The 24697-nt window shown below is 43.2% G+C and overlaps 1 protein-coding gene across 1 annotated transcript; it reads right to left on the bottom strand.

Annotated features, from left to right (window-relative positions):
- Positions 1-7594: 7594 nt before the first annotated feature.
- Positions 7595-24660, bottom strand: THAP4 (THAP domain containing 4). The gene is made up of 6 exons (XM_072143194.1): positions 24529-24660; positions 20735-21645; positions 13726-13885; positions 11264-11373; positions 10281-10384; positions 7595-7794 (listed from the first exon to the last, which is right to left on the bottom strand). Exons 1-6 carry the CDS (start codon positions 24603-24605, stop codon positions 7675-7677), a joined length of 1482 nt encoding a protein of 493 aa, XP_071999295.1. The 5' UTR covers positions 24606-24660; the 3' UTR covers positions 7595-7674.
- Positions 24661-24697: the final 37 nt, after the last annotated feature.

Here is a 24697-nt window from a genome sequence, read left to right as displayed (position 1 = left end):
ACAGTGTATGCATGATAATTCTCAGAAATGCTAACAGGGTTCGAAAACTACATTATTCCGGTGCTCGTCTGTGTTTTCATTATAAAATATTAAACTTAAAGAGTTGTGCAATATCTAATAGTTTACCAAGGGAATCCTGTAGTAGCTGGCAGGGATCAGCTGTGGATTATATTCTCTTTTGCTCCATTCAAACTTTATGGGACTCGATAGACAGGCCAAGCCTTGGCTATTTCTGGAGTTCCATAGAGTCTGAATGAATTTGCGGTGTAAATGCTCCATCACCATTTACATAGGGGGTACACAGATTCCCACTCTCAAATCTACTGCAGTCAGGCCTGCAGCAATCATACATTTATCAGCAATTTCTGTGGATAAATTGAAACATCTAATAATTATACCTTTAAAGCAGGGATGGAAACCCTGCTGGGGTAGTGGTGAGTATGTCCGACATGTACTCATTGCTCAGGGTCCTGATGCTAGTTCTATGCGTTGGCGTAAGGACCCAGGGCAGTTTGGCGTCCTGAGGAAGAGGAGTACTCACCACTGGGTCCTCTGGGCACCGTACTTGGTCCTGACACTGTCACATAGAACCAGAGTCAGGACCCTGAGCATTAAAAAAAGAGGGAAAACACCTGTATGCAGGTGTTGTATAATCAAGCTGCCTGTGTCCTGTCTGAGAAGCACAGGGCTGCTGAAAGAGCTGGAAGCAGCAGGAGCGTCAGGAGAATGGTGGATGTTGTCCTGCAGTTTAAAGGGAAGTGCAGTGCTGCGTTTTAAAGGAGGTGTGGGGCCACATTTGTAAGGGAGTCCACCTGGAAGCACAGAGGGAGAAGGAAACAGCTGGAACCAGTAAGTGATCTTTGTGCCTCCCTAATGGCAGCCCTAGTGTGCAATACATTTATTGCGGATATATATTTATGTGTGCTGTATAGTCATTGCTGCTAAATATTTATATGTGTGCCTTATTCACTGCATATATTTATGTGTTCAGTATATTCATTGCAGATACCTATTTATTTACATTTCAGGTATATATTTATATGTGCTATATAATCAATTTAGGTACCCCATTGAAGTCAATGGGAGACTCGAGCATTTTTCACTGAAAGAACACATTGAAAGAACACTGAAGAAGAACACATTGCAGATGTTCCGTACATCTGCTAACTTATCGGAAGACGCGCGCAGAATGGTGTTCTTCATAATACTATATGAAGAACAATATGTGTGAAGAACAATTGCAGATGTGTTCTTCACACATATTGTTCTTCACATACTATTGTGAAGAACACCTTTCGGCGTGCGTGTCTTCCGATAAGTTAGCAGATGTTCGGGACATCTGCACTGTGTTCTTCACTGTGCTCGGGCTGGGCTGTGATGTGATCAGGGTCGGACTGTTGGTCCTGCTCCAGCCCGCTCCAGCCTCCACTTCAGCCCCTGCTCCGCTCCGCTCCTCTCCTCCATGCCTGCTCCAGCCCCCGCTCCGCTCCTCCATGCCCACTGCAGCCCCCGCTCCGCTCCTCCATGCCAGCTCCAGTCCCTGCTCCGCTCCACTTCAGCCCCCGCTCCTGCATGCCTGATCCAGCCTCCACTCCATGATGCCCGCTCCGTTTTGCTCCAGCCCTGTTTCACTCCAGTTAGCAGGTGTTCGGAACATCTGCAAAGTGTTCTTCACTTAAATGATCCTGTGTTCACTGTTTTAATTGTATTCTTCACTGTCTTTTCTTAATTAAATGCTCGATCTCGAGCAGGGGAAATACTCGTCCGACAATTATACTCGCTCATCTCTAGTATTTATCGATATGTGAAGTACATATTTTTTTTTGTTTTCCTGTAGCAGTTGGCCTTTTAGATTTTTTAATTATGATTTTTAATGGGCGTGGGTTTTATAAAATTTTTTCCCCTCTGCTCGATTTCCAAATTTTTTTTTTTTTGGTGGATGAGGGGGTTGGGCAGATAATTTCGCTAATCTTCTTAGGGCACTAAATACCGGATCCTAACCCTGCCAAGATCACACACAGAAAAGTAAAGGTGAAGTTGGACATCTACAATACAGAAAGACAATGTTACCCATCTCAGTTCCTACAATCTTCCACAAATACATCTTAGGTATTTCATGGAGATTCAAGAACATTCCAGAACAGCACAATGTGAGTCAATGGGGTGGATTAATCAAAAGTGCCTAAAAGTAGAACAGTGTAAATTTAGATGGACAGTGTTATACTGCTGGACGACAAATCTGGTGTAGTATTAGACTGTCTAGTCTAACTGTACACTTTGTATTAGAAATCTGCACCAAAATTGTATATTGTCTATTGCATAATTCCCAGTTTCCAGCCTATTTTCCCAAGTCACATCCCTCTGTAGTACTACTCTTAAAAGTATCTAAAAACTGTCTTAAACCCTTACAAAATATGATGCAAGGCATTGTTTTTGGGGCAAATATAGACAGAATCCTAAATATGCTGATTCATATATCCATATCAATGTGGACTGTTCGATTAAAATTTCTATTAACTGCTGTTTATCTCACCCTCTGTACCATCATGTATTATACTTTTGAAATTAAAAAGAACACATCAACACGATTTTGGACACTAAACCAACTACAGGTCCTTGTGGTGCAGTGCTCCAAATAAGGCCCCTTTCACATGGAAGTTGTGGAGACGTATATACGGCTGCAATAAGTCCCTATAGAGCAGTGGTGGCAAACCTATGGCACTGGTGCCAGAGGCGGCACTTGGAGCCCTTTCTGTGGGCACCCAGGCCATCACCGCAGCATGAAGTTCACCAGACAGGACTCAAAGAATCTTCCTGCAGAATCTTCCTACAATGATAGGCGAATATGCCCTCCTCCTTTCAAATGCGTCGGTGTCTTTAGGAGGCTGAACGATTGAAAGTTGTCAAAGAACAAGGAGAAATAAATTACAGCTTAAATTGCTTTGCTGGCACTTTGCTATAAATAAGTGGCTTTTGGTTGAAGTTTGGGCACTCAGGCTCTAAAAGGTTCGCCATCACTGCTATAGAGGGTTCTGTTGCCCGGCTGCGGTACGGTAACCACAAACATGTGGCACCATACGTGTGTGTGATAGAGCATATTCGAGTTTTCCCGTGTTTACAGGTGGATACTTCTCCATGCTTGACCCAGGCTACGGCTTGGCGGGAATACGTCCGTGTGAAAGAGGCCTAACCCTGTTATATCTGTCTTTATACTTAACTAGAGATGAATCCCATAACATTCATCAGATGAATATGTACCTTTATTAATTTTTTTGCGGGCAAAAAATACAGCAAGATTTTGGGGCACTAAACCATTAATAAATAAGGACTTGTGGGTGGTTTAGGATCCCAAATTGTCCTGACATGTTCTCCTTAACCCCTTTGCGTACCACAACATACTATAACGTTGTGGTGCTGCAGGGGGTTTATGGTGTGAGCTCACAGTCTAAGCTCTCTCCATACACTGAGGGTGTCAGCTGTAGAACACAGCTCTGCCTCTCACTGCTGGCACTGTTCGTGGCAATTAACCTGTGAAGTGCCGCAGTCGACCATGGCAACCAACAACGTTGCCAGTAGGCGCCGCCATCTTGGAAAACTGATCGGTTGCCATGTTTGTTTGTTTTTTTTACTCTCCTTCCTAAACCTATAACTTTTTTCCTATTTTTGTTAGTGTCAGTGAGATTAATTTCAGGACCAGTTGAATTTTTGAATGGTGCCATGTTTGGAGTGCAGAAAACTTACTGTAATATGTTTAATAAACAGGTGAAAAATAAATACAATTCTCGTTTAGTTCAAATGTTGTGGCATTCTGCTTGTGGCAAGAATAACAATTCTCTATACTTTTCATGTCACTATGATTATGGTGCTACTGAACTTATATAGGTGGGGATTTATCAGAATTCCTGGAGCATGGTCAGGAATTAAGACTGATTTTCCCCTTACGCCACCTCCATGCAATGTGTGCTTGGGGGGGGGGGGATGAAAAACTTTACCTGTAGTCGGAGTGGGCCGGAACAGGGTGTTCCTGCCCTGCACCAGCATCTGTTGCAGGTTACAGCACAATTCTGTGGCAGGCAGGACCTGGCGTAGAATTGCCCCGCAGCAGCTTCTTTTTTTGGGCACTGGAAAGAGACGTTGTACAGTTTATGCTTGCATGAGGATTTTTACAATTTTTTGTGGGTTAGTTATAGCAAGATATGTTTTGCAGAAGTTAAAGAGGCGTGATCATTGACCGCAGCCTCTTTCATAGGCTAGCTCCTGTGGTGATCACACAGCTTCTGTGCTGGGTTGGATCTACATGATACACAACATTGATTTTGCCAAGGATACGGTCAGTAATAGAGGGCAAAAAAAAATTGCCTCAACTTTGAAAAAAAAAAGCTCATATCAAAGTGAACACAGAAAGCATTATAACCCAGCAGCACTCATACCTAGCAATTATCACTTCACGCTGACATCTCAGATCAGAGGAATAATTGCTTTTCGCACATTACCTCAAAGGAATGAAGAGGGAAGAAGACTAGTGCGGACATGTCAATCTGAGGTGGACTGTTCTGTGTAATACATCACTGCACAGCTAGACATAATATATACTGTAGTATGCCGGATAAAAAAGTAATAAAGCAATCACCCTACATTTTAAATCATAGTATCATAGTTTATATGGTTGAAAAAAGACACTTATCCATCAAGGAAGGGAAGGGATTGCATGAGGAAGGGATTTAGGGGAAATAATTATATATAACATAACCATCAATGTTATTTATGTGTAAAAAGGCATCTAGACCCTTCTTAAAGCTCTCTGCTGTCCCTGCTGTGACCAGCGCCTGAGGCAGGCTATTCCACAGACTGACAGTTCTCATAGTAAAAAAGCTCTGTCGCCTCTGGTCATTAAACCTTGATTTCTCCAGACGGACACAGTCTAAAAAAAAAACTCTGTATCTGAAACTATAAGTAGGTAGCGAGTAATCCGGGACCTTAAGGGTACAACCTGAATCTATACTGCTCAGGTTAAGGGTCTTATAAATGGCAATCCATTTTAGTTGTTTCAGACAAGTGTCCCTGCATATTCCTGCACATGAACATACTCATCTTCTATAGGACAGTGTGTCTGGAATATATACACTGGAGATCTAGAGGATAACACACAATTCCCTAAATGTCAAAGTAATTGTATAGTAGCGTGAATATATCCTAACAAGAGAAGAATAGCTGTATAATTTCATAGTTTGTATATACAGGCGGTCCCCTACTTAAGAACACTCGACTTACATACGACCCCTCGTTACAAACGGACCTTTGGATTTTGGTAATTTACTGTACTTTAGTCCTAGGCTACAATAAACAGTTATAACATGTATCAAATGTGTCTGCAATGAAGCTTTAATGTTAATCCTGGTTCTTATGACAACCCAAATTTTTAAAAAATCCAATTGTCACAGAGACCAAAAAAAATTCTGGGAGGGGTTACAATGATAAAATATACAGTTCCGACTTACATACAAATTGTAAATGAGATAAGTTATCAAAATTAGATAACACTTTCAGGGTGCGTCCACATGTTGCAGTTATAACTGCATTATTATAAGTTTTTACGTGGTTTTAGGTGCAGTTTGTTATTTTAACATGTGAAAGACATGAACTGAACATGTGAATCCCATTTGTAACAGGTTTCCCCTTCAAAATCAAACTCACCTGTTCGGTTCATGTCTTTCACCTGGTAAATTAACTAACCGTAACCGTTTATACTCGAGTATAAGCCTAGAGTGGAAAATGCATTGGTTACAGCCTCCCCAGTGTATTGCCAGCAAGCACATGCCCCCCAGTATATACCCAGCCTCCTAGTATATGGCCAGCAGCCCCCTTCTATATAGCCAGTGCCTGTCCCCCAGTATATAGAGAGCAGCCCCCTGTCCAGCCTAAACAACCCGAAAAACTCTGCACTCACCTTTCCAACGCCCCCCACTGTACCTCTTCTGAAGCTACGGGTGCCCGCGCGCTGCCCTTGCATATACAGGCAGTCCCCGGGTTACATACAAGATAGGGTCTGTAGGTTTGTTCTTAAGTTGAATTTGTATGTAAGTCGGAACTGTATATTTTATCATTGTAATCCCAGACAGGACATTTTTGGTCTCTGTGACAATTGGATTTTAAAAATGTTGGGTTGTCATAAGAATCAATATTAACACTAAAGCTTCATTACAGACGCCTGTGATAACTGTTACAGCTGATTATTGTAGCCTAGGACTAAAGTACAATAAATTACCAATATCCAGTGGTCCGTTTGTAACTAGGGGTCGTATGTAAGTCGAGTGTTCTTAAGTAGGGGACCGCCTGTACGTCAGCCGTTTGCTGGTATCATAGTGTGTGCAGATGGAGGCACGCGCACACTATGAAGTTGGCAAGCGGCTGACGTCATGGTGTTTGAGATACAGCGGGCAGGGACCGGAAAACGGAGCTGTAGACAGAATAGAATCAGTGGGGGGTGTCGGGAAGGTGAGTACAGAGTTTATTTTTCATAGACTCAAGTATAAGCCAAGTTAGAGTTTTTCAGCACATTACTTGTGCTAAAAACTCAGCTTATACTCCAGTATACACAGTAATCTGGCACCTGGTGCCAATTTCCTTAATTATCTGACAAACCCTACGTAACTGGCAATCTAATTTACCAGTTTTCACAGATTTTGCAGCAGATTGCCCAGATGAAGACCAAAGTGGTGGCCCTATCAGCCATAGCAACTGAAGTTGGTGATTCCAAGTCTGTGATTTCTAGAATATGGCATCTTTATAACATCACAAACTCATTCAAGAAGGTGGGCCACCCGCGAAAGACAAATGCAATAGAAATCAGGATAATGCAGAGAATTTCCATGGTTAACTGTTTCAACACTACAGCTGGAATTTCTCATCAGTTCAGCAAAGAACAGGGAAAGGATCTGTTTTCTCATACACTTTCTTGACATTTAAGAGCATTTAGACTGAAAGCCCAGTCTGCAGTGACCAAAGCTTTCATTATCAGAAAGAATTAAAAGGCTAGGCTCACCTTTCCTGAGGAGCATGATGTGTGGACAGAGAAGTGGTTCACAGTTTGTTTTCGTGATGAAAGAAAGTTTAAATTTATTTGGATCTGATAAGAAATATTTGGCGACAAAGTGTGGAAAGACTGAACCCAAAGTGTGTAAAGAAATTAGTGAATGGTGGTGGAGGAAGTGTCATGGTTTGGGGAATTTTTTCTGCAATATGGGGGCTAAAACTCCCTCACAATTCCTCAATCCTAGGGACCACTCAATCTCCACTGTATACAAGGCCCAACTTCAACCTTGACCTAGGTACAACAGGCAGTTCACCATTGAGGCCAGTCAGTCATGCACCAAGCTCACCACTGAGGCCTGGGATTTGCTGTAGCGGTCACGACATGAACAAGGTGTCATTTCTGATGTCACAGGACTCTAAGTAAAAAGATGACTGCTGCTTTAAATCGATGGCATGGGAGGGATGCAAAGAATTTTTCATCCCCGCTTAGAGGAAACGATTATTTTCCAAAAATATGATGGAAAAAACAAACGTTAAGATCAAAATCACACCACAAGAAGGGTCTAATAAGGAGAGCAGCTTACATTTATTCAAGTATGGTGAGAATTACAGGCACTATTGCAATATTCTGGACGTAGAGTGTCATGAGGTCACTTTCTTGTACGTTACTCGTAAGTGAGGAGACATGGCATGGGTGCTTGTTGCCATGGAAACCATCTGTTCCAACTTTCCTTCAGGGGTCAGACGGAAGGTACGGGAGATCTGTAAGAGGAGTTACACAGAGTCATGCTATCATCTATACTTGGATTACATTTAGAAATCACATTTATAGTTCCATTACTACATTATTCTTTCCACTTTCCAGATCACCCCAGCCCATGTACCTGTAAGTGACAGGCTAGTGGGGCTTACAGGCAGGTTAGGAAATTACTGTATACATATCACAATGCACATCAGTTTAAGCAACCCTCAGGATTGTCCATTAGCCCCTGGCTGTAAAAAGGAATAATTCAGCTGCCTTCACAGTTCATCCTTGTGCTGTAGGTCTAATTTATCATTCTGTTCTTGTCTGCCCTGTTGCATATGTTACCGTATTTTTCAGACTATGAGAGACGCCCAAAATATAGACGTCTAAAAAAGGAAAAATATATTTGACAACATTTTAAAATTTCCCAAACAAAACACACAGCGCTGCTACAAGCATTCACTGACACACAGCGCTGCTACAAGCATTCACTGACACACAGCGCTGCTACAAGCATTCACTGACACACAGCGCTGCTACAAGCATTCACTCAGTGTTCCTCTATATCCCTATAGGTCTCTTGGTTTATAGAAATAAAAAAGAGATTTCTTCAAGCTCTGGAACTCTGTGTTTGCTGATTGCACCAAGCGCCTTCCTAAACGTCTCTTCGGGCTCTCTTCTCACAACCATTCACCCGCACACAGCAGTGCTCCAACCATTCACCCGCACACAGCAGTGCTCCAACCATTCACCCGCACACAGCAGTGCTCCAACCATTCACCCGCACACAGCAGTGCTCCAACCATTCACCCGCACACAGCAGTGCTCCAACCATTCACCCGCACACAGCAGTGCTCCAACCATTCACCCGCACACAGCAGTGCTCCAACCATTCACCCGCACACAGCAGTGCTCCAACCATTCACCCGCACACAGCAGTGCTCCAACCATTCACCCGCACACAGCAGTGCTCCAACCATTCACCCGCACACAGCAGTGCTCCAACCATTCACCCGCACACAGCAGTGCTCCAACCATTCACCCGCACACAGCAGTGCTCCAACCATTCACCCGCACACAGCAGTGCTCCAACCATTCACCCGCACACAGCAGTGCTCCAACCATTCACCCGCACACAGCAGTGCTCCAACCATTCACCCGCACACAGCAGTGCTCCAACCATTCACCCGCACACAGCAGTGCTCCAACCATTCACCCGCACACAGCAGTGCTCCAACCATTCACCCGCACACAGCAGTGCTCCAACCATTCACCCGCACACAGCAGTGCTCCAACCATTCACCCGCACACAGCAGTGCTCCAACCATTCACCCGCACACAGCAGTGCTCCAACCATTCACCCGCACACAGCAGTGCTCCAACCATTCACCCGCACACAGCAGTGCTCCAACCATTCACCCGCACACAGCAGTGCTCCAACCATTCACTCGCACACAGCAGTGCTCCAACCATTCACCCGCACACAGCAGTGCTCCAACCATTCACTCGCACACAGCAGTGCTCCAACCATTCACTCGCACACAGCAGTGCTCCAACCATTCACTCGCACACAGCAGTGCTCCAACCATTCACTCGCACACAGCAGTGCTCCAACCATTCACTCGCACACAGCAGTGCTCCAACCATTCACTCGCACACAGCAGTGCTCCAACCATTCACTCGCACACAGCAGTGCTCCAACCATTCACTCGCACACAGCAGTGCTCCAACCATTCACTCGCACACAGCAGTGCTCCAACCATTCACTAGCACACAGCAGTGCTCCAACCATTCACTCGCACACAGCAGTGCTCCAACCATTCACTCGCACACAGCAGTGCTCCAACCATTCACTCACACACAGCACTGCTACAACCATTCACTCACTTAGGTCTGCAACATACATTCACTCACACATCTCTTCTTCATAACCAGTTCCAGCCGCAACTTCTTCTCAGGACCCATCTCCTGGCACCTTAAAAAGGTTTAAGGACCTTGCAGTGATGCAGGAAGCATGTAATCAATCACATGCTTCTGCCATCAATCTAGATCCTGAAGGAAAACAAGGGAAGGGAAAGTGGTGCATATGCTCTTCTCTCTCAGAGATCGGGTAAACACTTTGGCCCTTCACCCCACCTTCAGGATAGTGGTCAGGAAGGTCTGACCATGCTGGATCCCCCTAACCTTCAGACGCTGGCACTTTTTACCAAGATTTTTTTCTAGCTAAAAAGTGCGTCTCGTAGTCTGAGAAATATGGTACATTTACATACTGTTTACTCTTCCGGTTCAGTAAAAGTGAGCTCAAATGATAAAGAAAAAAAAAATCTACCAATTTTTTGCAAATTTCCATCAAATCCATAGGAAGATTTTACATTCTCAACCTAAATAGTGCAAGGGGCTAGTTAGTATCATGGTGTGGTCTTAATATAATACAAATACTTACTTGTATTTGGAGCTATGAGCTAGTATTATAGCATGGTCTCAATACAATACATATACTTGCCTGTTGTACAGGAGGCTCTTTAGCAAAGCTGATACGGCTTAGAGAATGTGAGGTTAGTGTGAGCTGCTCTCCTTGCACCTCTCCTTCTTCAACCTCAACTACACCTGAAATGCAAAATATGTAGGAAAATTTAGATACATGTCCATAAATGAAGGTAAGTGAAACCTTTATAACACTGGAGAATAGGGTTGCACCAATACCAAACTTTGGAATGCCACTTCAATACTTAGTGCAGTATCATGATACTCGATACCAAAACATTACTTTGCCATGAAAAGCATCTTGGTATCTGCACACACTAGTGGAGTTGCTTCAGGATTTACTCCAGTCAAATTGGTTCCCTATTTATAAAATGCAGTGATTTTGCCGCTGCTGAACCTTTGTGTTGGAGGGTAAATTTTACGCACCGCCATTCATAACAATAAGTGACATTTTTGCTATGGATGAAAAATCTGTAGCGTTAAGGCAATTCTGCTGCTGATTTGTAGTGTATAAGTGCTAGTTATAAATTACACTCAACTGTATTAATTATATGCTTTATATAAAAATAAGGAAAGCAATATAGTGATATATAGAGAGATATCTTAGAAGTTAAATCTCTATATAAAACAGTTTATTAACAGTGTAACTCTATTCAAGCTCTTAGAGAGAATCCTCCCACACACAGCAGGTGTCTATAGTCTATAGCTCAGTGGTAAAAACCGTGCCTGCAGACGTCAAGGTTCGGATCACGCCTGACCAAAAACTTATTAAATGAACAACTATAAATAATTTAGAGACCTTGCAGGTCATTTATCAGGGATTGTGTGGCATTTTTTGGTGTACAAGCCCTGAAATAATTATCTGTCCCATTTACATCAAGTGGGCGTGTTAGGGCATAAAGATGGAAATAAGGAGAGAGAATTTGTAGGTTCTACATAATACAAAGACAATGTGTATGTATTCATGGGACGTCTTCCTTGCTGGTATAATATTAATATTACCTGTGTTCTGGGCACATATAAATGCCACTTGCTTGGTCCCAGGCTTTACACGAATGAATCCACATTCTCTATGCATCGGCTTCCCTGTGTCAGCATGAGAGGCACAAAACCTGCATGACCACATAAATCCAGTCGAGTTAAGTCCTGTTTACAGCTCATATTTACTTATTTCTTATTACCATGGAATAGACAAAATGAATAAGCACCAACCTAGACTATGACGCTAAATATCTATTTAAACATTACCCAATCTTACAACAAACTATGCATAAAACCTTAGTCTCCTCGAGCTGGTAGGTGCTATGCTGCCATACACTGCAAAAATAAAAATTGCTCCTCATGCTGTCGTAGGGCTCATACACACATCGGGCACGCTTGAGAGTGGCGAAGAAACCAGCGCTGCTCGCCCCTCCTCTATCCATACAGAATAGAGCCACACACGGTCGTTCTTACGGCAAAGGATACATACACTGGCGGTATGCCCGCTATGCGGGTATACCGCCGTGTGCTGGAGAGGAGGAGGTGGCCCCTCCTCCCTCCATAGAAAACAGCAGAGCACGGCCGCACACTCGCCGAAAGATAGATCTATCTTTTTGCGGTGTGCGGCCCGGATCGGTGTGGCACCATATCCCTGCCGTGCCGCTATTGCAGTCTATGGGGACGTACATGCGGCCACAAATTTGCGGCTGCATGTATGTCTTCGCAGATGGCCATGTGAATAAGCCCAAAAATAGAGCATGCTCTATGTTTTTTGCGGCCACGTCATGGTACGGTGAGCATACATTGTGCTCACCTTACCGAACCCGGGCGCCATAGACAAATATGGGGGACGTATATGCGGCCGAATAAACTTCACCCATAGTTAGTGTGCATGGACACTTACTCAGGACAAATAGAAGTATTAACCTGGGAATATAGTGTGGTTACATAAAAATAATTGAGCTACTGAGGAATGCCGGTGCCTGTGTATTTGCCCCTTCACTAATCTCCTACAAACCCCTGCCCTCTCCATTATATGCTCTCCAGAGCCATGTAATCCAACAGCACTAAATATAGACTATATTGAGCTACAGTCCGTCTCGTTCTAGCAAGATGGCGTTAAGCAGTTATTTTAAAGGGGTATGTCAATGGAAAAAGGATAAACTTAAAATTTTCTTTAAACAACACTCAGGATTGTGATTTAGACCCTGGCTGCAAAAAGGTCACATGGCATGAAAATAATTCAGCTGCCATGACAGTTCATCCTTGTGATGTCTAATTTATAGTTCTACTCTTGTCTCTCTCGTTTACCCTGTTGGGTAGATTTTCAGTGATATCTAGTTGAAGGTTAGTTTCCATGAAATTCTCTGTATGCAGGGGTAACAAGAAAAATGTTACTTACCTTGATCCAGCTCCAAGTTCTAGCATGACAGCAGTCTCCCGCACTTTGGCACTATCGGCAAGTCCAGAAGGTCCAGGGTTCACTGGACCTGCACTGCACCACTGCCAATAAGTGTCCTCAGCAGAGCCCAGGATGTCACTTGTTTTATGTCACAAGTGATGTCTGTGGGTGCTGCTGACACCAATAGCTGAATCAATACCTGTGACAACTACACTTATGGTAGTGCTGAAGAACAAGAGCTCACAATGCTAAAACTGGCCCAGGTAAGTAGGCCCTTGGTTACACCTCTCTTGGCCCCCAATGGTTTTGCCTTTAAAGGACACCTGTCATCAGGTCTGTGTCACTAGTCCTGTCACTACTACCTGTTGGAGCAGCTCACAAGGATCCCATCCCAGCCTTTATCTAGTTATTTCATACATTATTCATTGTAAAATCATCTATTTTTTATCATGAACATGAGGCTGGTCACATGGTCAGAGGCAGTGATGTCACCCCTGTTACCCCTCCCCTCTCCTCCCCCTGCTCATGTCTGTGTGTAATTGTATAGTAAAGCATGGCTAGTGTGTGCTGCATCCTCCTAATACACAGAGACACAGACATCAACTACACATGAATCTGACATGTTCTGCTGTAACATGGCTGCCTGGAGCTGCTGTACCTGTCCTATACACACACACATTCACACACAGGCTGCAGGGGGCGTGGCCACCAGCACCAGGAAGCACATCATTATACAGCCTCACATCATTATACAGGCTGTCAGTCAAGCACTGGGGGCGTGGCTGTGCCTCCCACTCATGAATAGAGTGGACAGCTTGAATATGCTAATGCTTCATTGGACATTTCACAGGTCATTTGCATACAGCTTTAGGACCTCATTGCTTAGGTTTACAGGCATGTAGAGGGACAATGAAGGGATAGATGCAATGCTCTCTAATGGCAGTTTATGAAAATATATTTAGTTTAGGGGGGTTATTTTGCATGACGGGTTCTCTTTAATGAGTATGAAATTTATTGTACATGCTCAAATAAAATAAAGTAAGCAGCAAAGACCCACCATTTCTTCTGCTGCACTACTCACGTGAAATTCAGCATTGGCTGCCCTACATGCGAGATGACGGCTTCTTCCATGTAGCGGAAAGAGGGGATTGAGGGAAACTCCCCTTCACCGGGGGGATCAGATACCCATGTCCCCAGCATCCAGGCCAGAGGTGCTACAGCCGGGTTCAATGGAGGTGCATCTGCAAAAGTCACATTTAGACACTTGTGATCCAAGTATTTACACACAAAGGTTGAAATGTGCATCTATAATCCAAAACAGTAAATGACCTGCTAAGGTCTCTAATCCTGCAGCCAGAGGTTGCACTACATTTTTTTCCAGAAGAGTAATAATACCCCCTTACCATCTTTGAGGGGTATGACATTTTTAGAAATACAAATAAATAACTTTTAGGTTTATATAGTGTTAACAGGGGGATATTTAAGAAACTCATTACTGACCCTGTTTTTAAAGACGACCCGTCACCAGAATTTTACCCACCCCTTTGTATTACATTCATGTCATGTGACCATGATGATGTCATCTAAGGTCCTATACCCTTTACATTTGCAAAATGTACCCCATGCATGTATCTTATCACATGAATTCACAGCATGTCTCCATGGAATATGGGGAGGAGTAGAAGTCTATGGAGGCTGCTGTGATTCCATGCGATCAGATACATACATGGGGTACATTTTGCAAATGTAAACAGTATAGTACCTTAGATGACATTACCCTGATCACATCACATGAACTGCTTTATAGTAAGGAGGCAAAAACATGTAGCAATTTTTTTTGCAACATGTGGATGAGATTTATATGAATCAAATCTACTATACTACAACTGTAAATCACTCTGGGTTAGCGACCGAAATTCAGCTGCAGCTCACCCACAGTGATTGTACATTCCGTGTCCCTGGCTTAAGAAAGGTCTGTAATACATGAGCATGGACCCTATAACGCATTGCTCTGTTTATTCAGAACACAAATCACAAAGGCAAAGTTAGTGCAGATGTAAAACAAAGGGAATGACTGGAGCATCCTGCAGCATTATGATGTAGGTGTGGGTGACAACAGATTACAATACATGATGTCATTCAGGATGTACTGGGTGTGACATATATATCATGTATCAGTTGGCAACAAAAAGAATGAATGAACTAATGGGAAGCCCTAGGATATTGCGTCAAAAAAAACTTTGTTGAAGTGATTAACTACCAGTTATAAAATACACTATAGTATAGTATGTAGCTATGTCAGGCTGTTTATTTCTGCATTAAGGGCTCCATGGGTTGCTAATTTTCATGACAAACACTGGAATGTGAAGGTCTCTCCAGGATTTTATATTACACATATCCATAGGAAAAATTACCAATAATAACATCGGAGACCCCATCCTATAAGCTTTATGAAGTCACTGCAGCATTAAGACTAGTTCTGATGTGCTTATAAGAATACATTGTATCACAACAAACAGCTTGAAAACAACTGATCAGCAGGGGTGTCAGATCACCATGGACCCATATTGATCCCCTATTATAATAATATAATTTAAAAAAAATCCCTTTTATGGTGTCTATTGTGAAATTGATCCATCACAGCATAGAGAGAACATTACAGATGGGAACAGAGTATTGCAATAAATAATATTTACTCAGAGTGTCTACTGCCTCCTGGTGGTTACAACAGTAACACATCTTATAAAGTTACACTTATTAAGCAGCTAGTGAAATCTGGGTATTAAGTTATCAGTTACAAAGTCTACAGTGGAAATGATTTAAATGGTTTAGTAAGAAACAGAAAAGAATTCTGGAATGTGGAAAACTCTTCACATGTTGCTTTTTTGAAACACAATCCAAAGGCTCGACTCCTGATCAATTAACTCCTCTTGGTCTGCCCATTGACTTTAGATGGTTGCTAGTTAAGGTCCAGAGTCTGCAGCAACATCTTTTGGTGTTGCTGCATATGTCTTTTACTGTATAGCGCTAAAGTGATGCTATTCAGTGTATGCAGGAGAAACCCAGCGCTGATGAATTTGCCGGGTCCACAAGGGTTAAACAGAACTGCTTGTTCCGATTGAAACCAGCACAGCTCTGACCCTGACATATGCCCCCACAGGATGCCCCAGTTACAGTTTAAGGGCACATTCACATGGCCGTCTGCGGAGACGTACATGCAGCCACAAATTTGCGGCCGCATGTACGTCCCCATAGACGGCAATAGCGGCGCAGCGCAGATACGGTGCCTGCACACCGCATGCTCTATCTTTCGGCGTGTGTACGGCCGTGAGCCGCTATTCTCTATGGAGGGAGGAGGGGTCCCCTCCTCTCCAGCACACGGCGGTATGCTCGAACAGCGGGCATACCGCTGTGTGAATGTACCCTAAGACAGAAAATACTCGAAAAAGAACAAAAACAGTGAAAATGTCCACCAAGGGTAATACAAAGTAAAACACACACAAAAAAACCCAAATATCAATAAATATTTAGAAATGTACATTAACCCCTTCCTGACATGCACCGTAATAGTACAGCGCACGTGGGCTGGGGGTGCATGGAGAGGGCACACGGGCATATTGCAGCAACACCCACATCTCTTTAAACCAAAGTATACAAAAGTTATTAGCGCCAGGAGGTTTTAATTCTTGTAAATGTATGAAAACATTATAAAACCTATATAAATTTGTTATCCCCATGATTTTTACCGACCCAAAGAATAAAGTAAACCTGTCATTTGGGGCGCACTGTGAAATCCGTAAAATCCAAGCCCACAAGAAAACGGCGCAAATGCCTTTTTTCACCATTTTCACTGCATTTGGAATTTTTTTCTTCCCAGTGCATGGGATGGAATAATAAATACCATCAATATGACCAGGTTGATAAGGGGTTAATATATCCCAATAAAATAAAAAGAAGGGCTTTTACTGCTGCTACAGTAGCGTTGGGGCTCTCCTAAGAAACATGCCGAGGTGGAGGCCGTTTTTAAAGTAAATCAGAAGAAAAGGTTTTAATTTCAGTAAAAGCCGTCCAAAACCAGACACCAAACAGTTAATTTCCTATGTGACATGACTCCTGAGCATACAATGTAACGCTGTGTGTGTTTATATAATATAATGTTTATATAATGCTGCGTGTGTTGCTATATATCAGCAGGGTGCTGCTCTGAGTTATACTCCAGTGAGTGCCCACTAGCCCCAGCACTCACTGCAGACTCTTATGCTACTGAGCTCACCTGCCATTCTCCTCTCTGCAGGCAGGAAGTGACATCACAAGGCAGCAGTGCACCCTGGGAGATGTGGTTTTAGGTTACATGGGCAGGACCACTACATGGTGTATGGCCGTGCAGGTTACTAATTGGAATGTGATCTTCAGTCCCTGCAGGATAATAGAGGCTGTCACCTTACAGGAGAAGAAAATGTCATAATGTAACCTGTGTACTAGTGCACATTATATCACGTGGGGTCGTTGTTACCCTATCTGCCTATCACAATGTGCAGCATTGAGAATGGCGGTGGATTGGTATGAACTATTTTAGGATATCACAACAATCAGAAGGGCCTAGAAGAGGTTTCATGAGAGCTCCTCCTGCTCTTTAACATGCTGTCTGCAGATAGGACACTTTGTACAACCTGCTCAGCTCCTCCTGCTCTATAACATGCTGTCTGCAGATAGGACACTTTGTACAACCTGCTCAGCTCCTCCAGCTCTACAACATGTTGCCTGTAGATAGGACACTATGTACAACCTGCTCAGCTCCTCCTGCTCTATAACATGCTGTCAGTAGATAGGACACTATGTTACTGATGGGAATTCTGGCTCTTCTCACTCACTAAGAAGACCCGGCTCTTCTCGCTCCTGAATGCCTCCCTATTACATGTATAATAGGGAGCCGCAGTCCATCCAGTACCCCCACTCCACACCACTTTTAACCCAAGTGTATTGGGTTAAAGGTTAGGGGCAAGGTTAAGTGAGCAGAATAGAGCCGGCTCTTATAACCACCTTGTTCGCGAACAACACATCACTACACTATGTAGAATCTGCTCAGCTCCTCCTACTCTATAAAATGCTGCCTGCAGATAGGATACAATGTACAATTTGCTCAGCTTCTCCTTATCTGTAACACATACCTCCCAACATTTGTGAAAGGGAAAGAGGGACAAAATGGCGGCACGCGTAGCCCCCCCCTAAGCCACACCCCCAATCACTCGCTGGCCACGCCCCAAATTTTAGCCATATTATAATAATAAAAATGATCTCAATAAAAAAAAAAAAATATTATCCTCATTGGGATTAGAACCCAGAACCTGCAGTGTCCATGTATAATAATGTCACAGCGCCCCAACCAACTGAGCTATAATCTCAGTGATTATCAAGGTGTAGAATTTTGGTAACTAAGAACTATGACTACTTTACACTGTGACACAGATTTACTGCCTTGGTATATAGAGAGGGATCTTCTCAGAGTTTATTGTAATTATTGAGACTATTATTATTATTATGGAGATGATTATTATTATTTTTACTATTATTAATAATCATCTCCATAATAATAAAAATAATAAAATTTATAATAATAATAATAGTCTCAATAATTACAATAATAATCTCTGAGAAGATCCCTCTCTATATATCAGTGCATTAGTCTGTATCACAATGTAACACTGGCAGATAACATGTCTTAGTTACCAGAAATCCTCAGCTCTGTATCACTGGGCTTATAGCTCAGTTAGTTAAGCTCCTGTCTGCAGTGCAGAGGGTCCCAGGTTTGAATCTCACCCTGGTCAAAACTTTATTTAATTTACTTATATAAATAGCTTGTGTCTGGGGAAGCCCTGGAGACCATATATGGACAGATGCTGATCTGACCTGATCACGTGGTCCCTGCTCTCTCTGCCAAGCCGACACTTCTCTGAAAAGGATTCCCTGCCCGATGTCTGCTCTGGGGAACCCTAGGAGTTGCAGTGACCATATATGGACAGATGCTGATCTGAAGCTGATGACGTGGTCCCTGCTCTCTCCGCTAAGCCCGACACTTCTCTGAAAAGGATTCCCTCCCGATGTCTGTAGAAGCCATTCTGTACTGTGAGTTAAGGCTTTCAAAGTATTTACTCTGCGGACACAGCGCTGGGACACAGCGGGACCTGGGGGGAGAATCCGTGACAATCTCATAGCTGCCCGTGACGCGGGGCAGAGGTACGAAAAACAGGAATGTCCCGTCAAAATCGGGACGGTTGGGAGCTATGTGTAACATACTATCTGCAGATAGGAGACACTGGGGCACATGTATCATAGTTTTCAGCTGCCGCTTTTTTAAGTTTCCTGAAGTTGGGCTACTTAATCATTTTTCCCTTTGTCATAGATGCGATAAGTTGCCTATTTAGGTGCAAGAATGGGACAATTTCAGAGAGACCAAAAGTCACGCAAGTTGAACAAACATCTAGGCTACAAAGATAAATCTGGTGCACTGCCTTAACCAGTTCGCGACCGCCCGCCATGTATTCATATTGCAGCAAAGGCTTACCGGTAACACCCGCGATCGGTGCCAGCACCGATCGCGGGTGTTATCACAGCGCAAAAAATGACACCACCCACAGCTCCGTACACCAAAGTATTAAAAATGCATGCATTTTTAAACGCATGCGTTTTTTTACAATCTAAAAACGCACTAAAAACGGACTAAAAACGCCATGTGTGACATCACCCAAAGGTCTACATATAGGACTCGAGGTTCAATCCGCTCAATTTCTCTTGCTCCTCTTTCTGCAAATAGGCCTCTATTAGTAAACTGCTCATTGGAAAAAGGGTCATGTCAAGGCCATGAACAATTTAACAAATGTTGGTAAAAACATTTTTCTAGGAAAAACTATTTTTGTGAAGAAAATAGTTATATGAACACCAATGGCACCAATGAAAATGATTGATTTCTCAAACCTTTGTACAATTTAGTTCTAGTGTTATACAACAGTTATATAAGGTATTAAAAAAGTGTCTTGGTCATGGCCCAAAATAAGCCTCTCCGTAAGGGGTCAGGATACTTAGACTGTGGACCAGCAATACAACCACCTAGGTAAAATTGTCATATTTTGAATCCGTACTAAATGCATGACACTTCCACCGTGTAAGTATCACATACTCTTTCTGTTGTCAAGCTGAGGTGGTAAAAATACCTTTCAGATTCTTGCTGTATTGTGCCTGTAAGATAATTTTTCCTAAATCGGAGGGACCAAAATAAAACAGTCTTTAAGGAGTTGCTAAGGAATAAAAAAATGTGTTATACAATTTTGGGGGTGACTGTGATAATAACAAAGTACCCTGTTCTCTTTCAGCATCGCCTGTCACTGCCAGGCCTCTGTGTGCTTACAGAGGATGGCGCCCCCATCCTGACCACTGGCGCACACCTGCTTACACCGATACTGATACTGTAGCAGGCGTGCAGAAGTGGTAGGGACGGGAGCTTCAGGCCAGTGACAGACTGCTGAAAGATAACACAGGGGGCCGGAGGAGGTAAGTATAAGCAAATTGAGATTCTCACATTCACCCATTCTTTGACAACATTCATGGGATATTCCGGAACAATGACTATGTTTTGCAGTATCATATTCTAATTACCAGCAGGACGTTCCTTTCAAATATTTGAATAAATCTAGTCACATTGGACTGGTAACCTCATAAATGCTGGGGATGGGGGGGGGGGGGGGGTTAGTGTAGTTGTCTTGTGGACTAAACTATGTATTTCTGTTTGTTGGAAACTACAGTATTCATCTGTCCTTGTTGTTTTCTCAGTGCAACCATTAAGTACTTTCATCTAACCTGAATCTCATGTCTCCTTTTATCTCTCTGACATGTATTGTACGGTTTGCATTGTACCTCTTTGTTAATGTGTTGAACTGCACAAAATAAAAACTTTAAAAAATAAATTAATGAATAATACATCAAAAACCTGAAAAAGGTGAACAGCCCGAAACATGCATGAAAAGTTTTTATCAATTACCATAAATAAATGTTTTACTGTTAACACCACCCAAGTACTTATATAAAGTTCTGCTCACCTTGTACTCTATAGTTTAGCGGGTCAATACGGAGTTCCTCTCCTGCCAGTTCTCCATCACTGTTCTGTTGGGTTTGGCCGGTTGGCAGCTTTTCCATGGAGCAATATGAATGTACAGAGTCCGAAATGGTCAAGACCTCAGAGTCCTTGTCTTGAAGGAGATCCTTGAGCTGAACACCTGAGATTGCTTCCTGTACCACATATCTAGATGGCTCCAAGACGTCACTGTCCATTAAGTTTACCTCAAGAGGAACTTGTCCCACTGCGGCCAAGACATTATTGTTGTCCCCAAATGGTTCCCCATAGGCTTTTACAGTAAGGGAGATATCTCCACAGCCATGTTCAAAAGATGGCGAGAGCTTGTTTTCTTTAGGATTTAGATTGTGTGTGTGTGCAGCTCCTTCGTCCAGTGGATTGAGTGAAGAATCAGGAGTTATTGGGTCTTGTGACAAAGGGGTCACTGAAGACCGACTATAAGAGTGTAGGGAGAAGATAAAACTGGAGGCTATGTGTTGGCTGCAGGGATAAAGAAGATCCCTGGTGTCCACGGCATCATGTTTGTCACAGTTTTCATGGGTGTCACTTACATGGACAAATTTTTCAGCTTGTGATACAAGAAACCTGTTCTCTTCTAAGGAAAAGGATGCTAGCTTTGTTTTTACGTGTTTTCGCTTTCCCAGTCGCAATTCACGTGGCTCATAGGCCCTCTTTCTCTTGAGCGCTCTACCACCATGGAAGAGAGATGGCACAGCATCTGGCTTGAGGAGAGGGTGCTGGTCGGGCATACGTGGGACAAAGCTGTCTTCACTGAAATGATCACTGCACAGAAATGAATAGGGACCTGGGGTCCAGTCACTTCTCTGTATGGCGGCCGTCCACAGGAAGAGGCGAGCAGAGTCTTTAAGAGGAAACCTGGAAGAGAGAAGTAGTTATATTATTTCTTATAACAATATAAAGAAAAAACACTAGACAGAAATCCTGGATTTATTGCATTCTGAAAAGCAGTTTGTGTTTCTGATTTTTTTCAGCAATGTGTGTATACGGGATAGTCATAAATTGCATAGACTACAATGATGCTTTATTACCAGGCAATGTAATATGTTGCATGTCATTTGTAACGTGTGCAGAAATCCTTAGGCCTAATTCACACATTAAAAAACTGTACAATTTTTGACATTTAACTTTTTTTTTTTCATTAAATGGGTTGCCCAGGTATATCATTTTTGTTTATATATACACTCACCGGCCACTTTATTAGGTACACCTGTCCAACTGCTCGTTAACGCTTAATTTCTAATCAGCCAATCACATGGCGGCAACCCATGGGGAAGAAAGGTGATTTGAGTGCCTTTGAACGTGGCATGGTTGTTGGTGCCAGAAGGGCTGGTCTGAGGATTTCAGAAACTGCTGATCTACTGGGATTTTCATGAACAACCATCTCTAGGGTTTACAGAGAATGGTCCGAAAAAGAAAAAACATCCAGTGAGCGGCAGTTCTGTGGGCGGAAATGCCTTGTTGATGCCAAAGGTCAGAGGAGAATGGGCAGACTGGTTCGAGCTGATAGAAAGGCAATAGTGACTCAAATCGCCACCCGTTACAACCAAGGTAGGCAGAAGAGCATCTCTGAACGCACAGTACGTCAAACTTTGAGGCAGATGGGCTACAGCAGCAGAAGACCACACCAGGCGCCACTCCTTTCAGCTAAGAACAGGGTACTGAGGCTACAATTTGCACAAGCTCATCGAAATTGGACAGTAGAAGATTGGAAAAACGTTGCCTGGTCTGATGAGTCTCGATTTCTGCTGTGACATTCGGATGGTAGGGTCAGAATTTGGCATCAACAACATGAAAGCATGGATCCATCCTGCCTTGTATCAACGGTTCAGGCTGGTGGTGGTGGTGTCATGGTGTGGGGAATATTTTCTTGGCACTCTTTGGGCCCCTTGGTACCAATTGAGCATCGTTGCAATGCCACAGCCTACCTGAGTATTGTTGCTGACCATGTCCATCCCTTTATGACCACAATGTACCCAACATCTGATGGCTACTTTCAGCAGGATAATGCGCCATGTCATAAAGCTGGAATCATCTCAGACTGGTTTCTTGAACATGACAATGAGTTCACTACTCAAATGGCCTCCCCAGTCACCAGATCTCAATCCAATAGAGCATCTTTGGGATGTGGTGGAACGGGAGATTCGCATCATGGATGTGCAGCCGACAAATCTGCGGCAACTGTGTGATGCCATCATGTCAATATGGACCAAAATCTCTGAGGAATGCTTCCAGCACCTTGTTGAATCTATGCCAAGAAGAATTGAGGCAGTTCTGAAGGCAAAAGGGGGTCCAACCCGTTACTAGCATGGTGTACCTAATAAAGTGGCCGGTGAGTGTATATATACATGGTTTGGGTCGGATGTAAAAATAATAAAAGTAAATGCCTCCATTCAGCCACGCTCGCTACATCATTAGTTCCAGGCTGTAGAAAGCGCATGGCTGTGGTCAGCATAGCACCGCTGGCTTCTGTATACGTACAGAGACCAGGCAGTGCCACGGCTGAACAAAGGCACGGAGAGAGGCAAGTATATTTTGTTTATTCATAAAGCCCCCCCAGTCATATATAAAAATGTTTATACCTGGACAATCCCTTTTATTCAATTAACATAAAGGGGTTCGTTCATCTTTAGTCAGGACATTTGTGTTCGTCCTTTTCCGGGGTTAGGACATGTTAGATATATATCCCCCCTCCACCCCTGCAAATTCTTCCGCAACCCCCTTCTAAACTTTTCCCTACGCCTGCTCTGCAGTGTTTATCTGCACCAAAATTGCTACTTTTTACTGTGAATTGCGCCTTTTTCAGAAGTGTCTACATCTGAATTGGCGAGTGGAAAAAGTCAGAGACGTTCGCTCTAAGTAGCAAATATACAGAAAAAAAAGGAAAAGACTAAGATAATTTTCCACCAAAGTGACAAGTCATTGCGCAACCAGTGACTATCGTAAATATGGAGAAAAAGAGATTTAAAGGAAATCCATCATGATAAACCAGAGACACTTACTCATACATCCAGGCACCCTCGTTGTGTTAATCATCATATATTTGTTATCCATGGCCTCCTTTCTATTTAAAATTAAAATCTTTTAAAATTATGCTAACAAAGGGCTCTGGAAGCCCCACTGGGCTGTAGCCTCGCAGGCTGTAACACTGTGCTTGAGCACTTCCCCCTCCCTCTATGTGCTGAAACTTCCTGCTAGATTACATCAAACAGTGGGAGGGGAAAGTGCTGAGACATCAGAGTGAGGGGTAAACAGTTAAAAATCCTGGGAAGCTGCAGCACAGAGGGGCTGTGGTAACAACCCCAGGAGCCCTTCTGGCTTATTAGCATAATTGTAAAAGTTGATTTTAGAAGGAAGGAAGGAGGCCATGGATAACAAATATAAAAAGATTATCACAGTCACTGTGCTAATAGTAAGTGTCCCTGGTGTATCATGATTTAGATGGTAAATTCCTTTAATTATAGCAACAACTGACACTAGATTGAATCTTCAGTGGATGTAATGGGCAACTGCTCAACTTTTATTCTTGTTGATAGCTGGCACCAGGGCAGATGTACAGCTCAGCCACTAAACATACTTTATTTCTAAACCCATTTCAATTTTGACATGTGTTCTGCAAACTACAACTCCCAGCATGCCATGCTGGGCGTCATCCTCATAACTTGTGCAGAGCAACAAGTGGCTCCCTTACAAAGTGATGTAATGCTTATAATATCCGGCACAGACCAGACTAGCCGATACCTGTGGAACGAAATAGCTCCTCTCTTTCCCTTCCCTTGCCTGTTGGTGCAATTCGGCGCTGCACAGCATATCACCATGACAGCCCTTTTTAGTGTTCCGTACAAGATGGCAGCGCCCTTCTTCCCGGAAGACAGTCCGCTGTACGGAAGCAGGATGGCTCCTATGATAC

This window comes from Engystomops pustulosus, chromosome 3 (genome assembly GCF_040894005.1).
Source record: "Engystomops pustulosus chromosome 3, aEngPut4.maternal, whole genome shotgun sequence".
Classification (NCBI taxonomy): domain Eukaryota; kingdom Metazoa; phylum Chordata; class Amphibia; order Anura; family Leptodactylidae; genus Engystomops; species Engystomops pustulosus.
Note: the sequence above shows the minus strand (reverse complement) of the source record. Positions and strands in the feature narration are given on the sequence as shown.

Excerpts from the sequence above, each read along its gene's own strand:
- THAP4 (XM_072143194.1), bottom strand. The coding sequence starts at position 24,605 with ATGGTGATATGCTGTGCAGCGCCGAATTGCACCAACAGGCAAGGGAAG. Across the intron at positions 13,886-20,734 it reads GCTAAACTATAGAGTACAAG|ATGCACCTCCATTGAACCCG; the intron begins GTGAGCAGAACT and ends TGACTTTTGCAG. Across the intron at positions 10,385-11,263 it reads TATATGTGCCCAGAACACAG|GTGTAGTTGAGGTTGAAGAA; the intron begins GTAATATTAATA and ends TTTGCATTTCAG.